General features: G+C 56.8%; 1 protein-coding gene across 1 annotated transcript; it reads left to right on the top strand.

Moving 5' to 3' along the window:
• The first annotated feature begins 405 nt into the window (after positions 1–405).
• On the top strand, positions 406–5,970 carry PIRT (phosphoinositide interacting regulator of transient receptor potential channels). The gene is made up of 2 exons (XM_083874892.1): positions 406–499; positions 4,273–5,970. The coding sequence occupies exons 1-2, from the start codon at positions 443–445 to the stop codon at positions 4,687–4,689; spliced, it is 474 nt and encodes a 157-aa protein (XP_083731018.1). The 5' UTR covers positions 406–442; the 3' UTR covers positions 4,690–5,970.
• The last annotated feature ends 30 nt before the right edge of the window (positions 5,971–6,000 follow it).

The raw sequence follows: 6,000 nt of genomic DNA, 5'->3' as shown, positions 1-6,000 counted from the left end.
GAAGGAAGCAGCATTTCCAGAACCACCTCTCTCTTCCCATCCTCCTCCCAGTAATGGACTCAGGATGTTAATTAATAGATAATTGCTAATACCCCGCATCCCTCTAATGCCTCGCTGATGAGCTTCAGAGCACTTTGCAGTGGCTGGCTACGATTCCCTGCTCTGAGAGGGCAAAAATTGCACTTCAGAGATCTTTCAGGAACTCACTGATGATCCAAGGCTGGATCAGCACCAACCCCCCAGTGCTGGGTTCCTGCTCCAGGCCCTGCCCTGCCTCCCAACCCACAGCCTCCCATCCAACCCTCCAGCCCCAGGAGCAGGGACACAAGGAGTTAAACAATATCCTGATGGGCTGGTGAGATCATCGGAGCTGGGATGCTCCGCTGTTTATTAGACTCAACAGAGCCCACAGGACAACACCCAGAGGGATGAGGGGTTTGGGATGAGCCTGGCTCTGGAGAAGGGGCCCCCCCTGCAGCCATCCCTCCCTGCTCCCCACGTAAGTAGGATGGGTTTGCACGGGTTTGGAGAAGGGGCTGGGGGAGAGGGAGAGGGGTCCAGCACGGCAAGGTGGGGTCAGCCCTGCTGAGGCTGGCACAAGGCTGGAGCTGCTCTGAGCTGCTGCTCCTGTGCCCTGGTGTGCTCAGGGCATGGTGAGTGCCACCAGAACCTGCAGCCAGCACAGCCCAGGGACAGCGGGGACAGCAGAGGCACAGCATGGGGAGTGGGCTCAGCACTCACTCCTGGGGTTTGGGTGCTGGTTCCCTCTCAGGGGTTTGGGTGCTGGTCCCCTCTCAGAGGTTTGGGTGCTGGTTCCCTCTCAGGGGTTTGGGTGCTGGTCCCCTCTCAGGGGTTTGGGTGCTGTCCCCCCCAGCAGCCCCCCAAGGCAGGTGGGGCTGTGGGGCTGCTCTCCATGGGGCAGCTGATGCAGGACAGGTCCCCACCTCCCTCAGTCTTCATCTTTCTGGGTTTCCTGGGGACCTTGGGCGTGCTGGATTGCTGAATGTTCATCTCTCTCTCTTTGGGAACTGATTGAGAGCCACTCTTGGTTAAATTTGGCCAGCATGAGCATCCAAGAAAAAGTTTCTGCTGAGTTTGTGCACGTCCATGAGTGCAGCAGCCTCCTGCCTTCCCATTCCATGGCCACACAGATCTCCCAGAGCAGCAAACCCCTTCCCCTGGCACACACAGACCCACTGCTGTCATTGGGGGGGTCTTGGACTGAGATTTAACACCAGACACTCCAGAGCAGCAGGAAAAGCTCCTCCTCCACTCCCCAGGGTTTTGTTTCACTCCCAGCTGGGACTCAGTGAGGATTTGCTGCCTGTTGGGGTGACAGTTCCTGGCTGAAGGACAAACCACCTCTCTGGGTCTCACCCAAGGCTTTGCACCAGTGCTGCTCTCTGCCAGGAGACCACCACAAGGCCACTGGAAGCCCCAGAGAGCTGTGGGGCCATGGGAAGGGCCTGGGGGTCCCTGTCTGTGGGGCAGGACCCCAATGTCACCCAGCCAGGTGAGGGAAGTGTGTGCACACCTGTGTGCAGGGGCTGCCCCACACCCAGCCCCACCAGTTTGGGGCCAGGCAGAGCAGAGCTCACTTCATCCCCTGGCAGGGTCTGACCCTCAGGAATGGGGTTTCTGCAGGACAGCAGCCCCTGGGCTGGGCTTTTGCTTCTCCCCTGCAGGGATCAGGGCAAGCTGCATCCATGGGGTGCAGAGCTCACTCCTCAAAACGTTCTCTTCTGGTATTTTTGGTTCCCAGAGGGATGTGGGGCTGGAGCCCCAGATCCAGGAACCCCACAGGTGTGCTGTGCCTTGGCACTGGGGAGATTTCCCAGTTCAGAAACCAAACTTCACCACACAAAGCACTGGAAGAGCAAAGGGAGGAGAAACAGAATCCCAGGAGGGTCTCCCTTATGGGGAGGGGAAGGAGAGACCCCAGCAGTGAGAGCTGCCCAGGGTTTCAGAAGGACAGCAGAGCTACCAGATGTGAAACCTGAGACGTGCTCGGGAGGCATTTTCAAGACAGCAAAGAGTCATCTGCTGATTGTCTGCTTCCAACAACGGTTAAAAACCTGGGAGAAATCCGATAGCACTCTCCTGGCAGGCTGCTCAGCGCTTCCATCCCAGCACAGCTGTGATGGATTAGGGATGCAGCAGGGGCAGAGCAGGATCTGGAGTTGCATTAGCTCTCCCAAGAGCTGCAGATCCTCCCAGTGCTCCCAAACAAGCTCCAGGCACTGGCAGGGAGTGAAATCCTTCATTAGCCAACAGTGGGCAAAAGTGTGACTGAAACCCAGGCTCTGCCAGGAAGTGCTGGGAAAATGAGCAGGGGCTGGGAACTGCGGTGAGAGGGGTGGTTCTGCCAGGAAATAAAAGGGGGGGATAAATCCTCTTGAGTGGACAGGCAAAGCTGAAAGGCAGCTGATGGTTTCTGCAGCAGCCTGGCATTAATGCTTTGCACACAGAGCTGGCAGAGCTGCTGCCCTGGGATGCAGGATCAGGGTGGCAGCTCACAGGGAAGCAGGGAATGGGATGCCCAAAAAATGGAACAGCACATTGAGCTTCAGACTGCTGAGGTGTGGGATTATTCCAGAGAATGAAGCAAACTTCCAATCACAAATTAAAACTAGACTTGATCATAAAACCTCAATGTGATGGAGGTTAGGAGGGCAAAGACAAGAAATGCCAAGATGAAATTTCAGGAAAGGATTGATTGCACTGGAAGAGGGGGAGCAGAAGGCAGCAGTGAGGCAGCTGGTGGGCAGGTGGCACCTGGAATTCCTCAGGATTTGGGCACTTCCCTGCAGAGCTGCAGCTGGTGGGGGTTTGGGGGCACTGGGCTCATCCCAGGGGAGGTTGTGTAGGTGGCAGCAGAGCAAAGACTTTGCCCCTGCAGAGCCTCAATGGGCAGGAGGAGAGGGAACGGCCTCAGGCTGGGCCAGGGGAGGCTCAGGTTGGACATCAGCAGGAATTTTTCCATGGAAAGGGTGGTCAGGCCTTGGAAACGCCCAGGGAGGTTTGGAGTGCCCATCCCTGGAGGTGTCCAGGGAACACCTGGAGGTGGCACTCTGGGCTGGGGACAAGGTGGGGATTGGGCACAGCTGGGGCTGGATGGGATGGGAGGGCTTTTCCAACCTAAAGGATTTTGGGATTTGGGATTCTCTATCAGAAATGTGTCCCTTGCCCTGCCCCTGTTTTTATCTGTTTCAACAGAGAGCAGTGAGAACTCCAGACAGGAGGGTTGCAAATCCTGTCCACTGCTCTTGCCTTTTGTTTTGTGCTCGTTTGTCCCAGCCTGGCAGACCTGAAACATCCCAAAAGATGCCAACACCACCAGCTCTGCAGCAGTGGCTGTACTGGGGGGGGACTAAATGACAAAGTTACATCTGTCTCTTCTCAGAGTAACCACAAAGCTTGGCAGGGACACAGGTGGAGGAGTGAGGGAGGTGCTGGCTGGCACCCATCCATCAGCATCCCTGGGTGGGCACTGAGCCCAGCTTGGCCCAGCTCTGGGCAGGTTTCCTCCAGCCCCTGGAGCTGTGCCAGCCTCGCAGCCTCAGCGTGGCTGCCCTGGTGTGGAATTTGCTCTCACGTGGATCAGCAGCTGCAGGAAAACAGCTGGAGCTCCGGGGTGACTTCCTGCACTCCTGCTGAGCCACAGGCCTGCCCTGGCATGGGCAGGGAGCAAAGGCAGCCTGGCATCACCTGTGAGGTGCCAGCTCCTGGGGAGCCACCCCTGCTGAGCAGGGCAGACACAGATTGTTGGGGCTGCAGGGGGGTTTGGGTTATCCAAGCCCATGTGGGGTAAATATCTGTGTGGTGTTTAGGGAGAGCTGTGCTGGCACTGCCCAGCCTGCCTGCAGGATCCTGGGCCACCAATTTATGGGTGTGATGCTCTGCTTTCCCTCCCAAAACCTCCTCCACCTCCATCTGGGCTGGAAGGGAATCATCCTCCATCCTCCATCACTTTCCCTGCTCTGCTTTCTCTTTTGTCAGCCTGGCAGAGCTGCTGCCCTGGGGTGTGGGATCAGGGTGGCAGCTCACAGGGAAGCAGGGAATGGGATGCCCAAAAAGGTGGAACAGCACATGGAGTTTTAGACTGCTGAGGTGTGGGATTATTCCAGAGAATGAAGCAAACTTCCAACCACAAAACCAAATTAAAATTAGATGGTGGCTTGATCATAAAACCTCAGTGTGATGGAGGTTAGGAGGACAAAGACAAGAAATTCCAGGATAAAATTTCAGGCCTTTCTCTTTTGTCCACCCCAGGTCTCCTCCTCCCATCCCAGCACCATGGAAATGCCCCCTAAGAGCCCTGATGGGAGTGAGAAGTCTCCCCAGGAGCTGGTGACCAGTAACACGGGCAGCACCCTGTACATGAGCTCCCGCAGCGAGTCCGTGTGGACCAGCGCCTCCAGGAGCAAGTGGGACATTTACCACAAGCCTGTCATCGTGGTGTCCGTGGGAGCTGCCATCTTCCTCTTTGGCACTGTCATCACCAGCCTCTCCTGCTTCCTGACCAACAACAAATATGTTTATAAAATGACTGGCCCGGCTTTCCTGTCCCTGGGACTGATGCTCCTGGTCTGTGGCCTGGTCTGGATCCCCATCATCCGCAAGAAGCAGAAGCAGAGGCAGAAGTCACAGTTCCTACAGAGCCTCAAGTCCTTCTTCTTCAACCGCTGAGAGGACCTTCCCCAGAATGTTCCCCTCCCCTCTACCTGCCTGTGTTGATCAACCATGAAAACAAACACTTTCTTGTACTCCCTAGAGGATTTCGCCCCAGCCAGTGTCTTCCCCACGTGGTCTCCAGTGTGAGAATGAACTTTGTACTTCACCCAAGTCATCCCAGGGCAAAAAGGAGCAGGAATTTTCAGCTGAGCCCAGCAAGGCAGGTCCAAAGTCTCTGCATCACCTCCCTGTCCAAAGAGGGACCCAATGGCACAAACTGGGTAAAGCAAAGCCCCAAAGGAACTCAGATCCCCCAGGAGGCTCTGCAGGATCCATCAGCAGAGAGGTGATCCACCTGACCAGAGCCACAATTCCTTCCAGACCCTGCAGAGGGTCCCAGATCCCACAGAGGGTCCCAGATCCTGCCAAGGGTCCCAGATCCTACAGAAGGTCCCAGATCCTGCTGCTCCAGGCACCTGGCAGGGCAGGGGCAAGGGAATTGTGTCTGGGAATGGTGTGAGCTGTGGGAACTCTGCTCAGAGCTGAAGAGCTGATTCCCTCCAGGAAACTCTCAGCCTCCTCCTGGCCATCTCTGCTCGAGCTCCCCCATCTCTCAAAGGGGTGCCACATCAACATTTCTGCCTGGAAATGTGCTCCGAGACACCCGAGACCTGAAGTTTTCACCCAGGGTGAGCTCGGGCTCACCTTGGCACTGGTGCCAGGCTTCCCCCAGGCTGTGTGCCTGCAGATCCTCTCCACCCGTGTGGGCAGAGCTGGAGGTGTCCCATCCCATCCTGGCAGCTGGCACAGCTGGATTAGGAGCATTTGAGCACACAAATCCCTTTGTCCCAGGCTCAGCCTGGCCCTGAGCTTTGTTTCCTGGCTGGTGCTGGTGCAGGGCCAGGCTGTACAAGACCTGGCACAGGACCCAGCAAAGCTGTTTGCTCCTCAGCCATCCCTCGTGTCCCGCCACGCTCTGCTGCTGTTTGCAATCCTCCCCTGGCACCAGGCTCTGCTCCTTCATGGCAGGCTCACCCCAGACTCCTCAGGGCAGCTGCAGCCAGGGACAGCATGGACAGCAGGATTCAGGATGGAAAACCAGCCCCAGGTCCCACCTGGCTGCAGATCTGGGAGCCCTGGAGCTGCACTGGATGGAGGAGGAACATGGAAATGGGTCCTGCTGCACAAAGCTGTGCTCAGCCAGGGCTGCCTGGCCAAAGGGATGCTCCAGGAGGGCTGGAAGTGGCAAATGGAGAGAGGGAGCTCCTGCTGGCCATGTCTCACAGCCAAGGAGAAAGAGACAGTCAGTGAAATGTTTATGTGATA

The sequence above is a fragment of the Zosterops lateralis genome (genome assembly GCF_965231275.1).
Source record: "Zosterops lateralis genome assembly, chromosome: 18".
NCBI lineage: Eukaryota > Metazoa > Chordata > Aves > Passeriformes > Zosteropidae > Zosterops > Zosterops lateralis.
The sequence above is the reverse complement of the archived record's forward strand: the minus strand, read 5'-3'. Positions and strand labels throughout refer to the sequence as shown.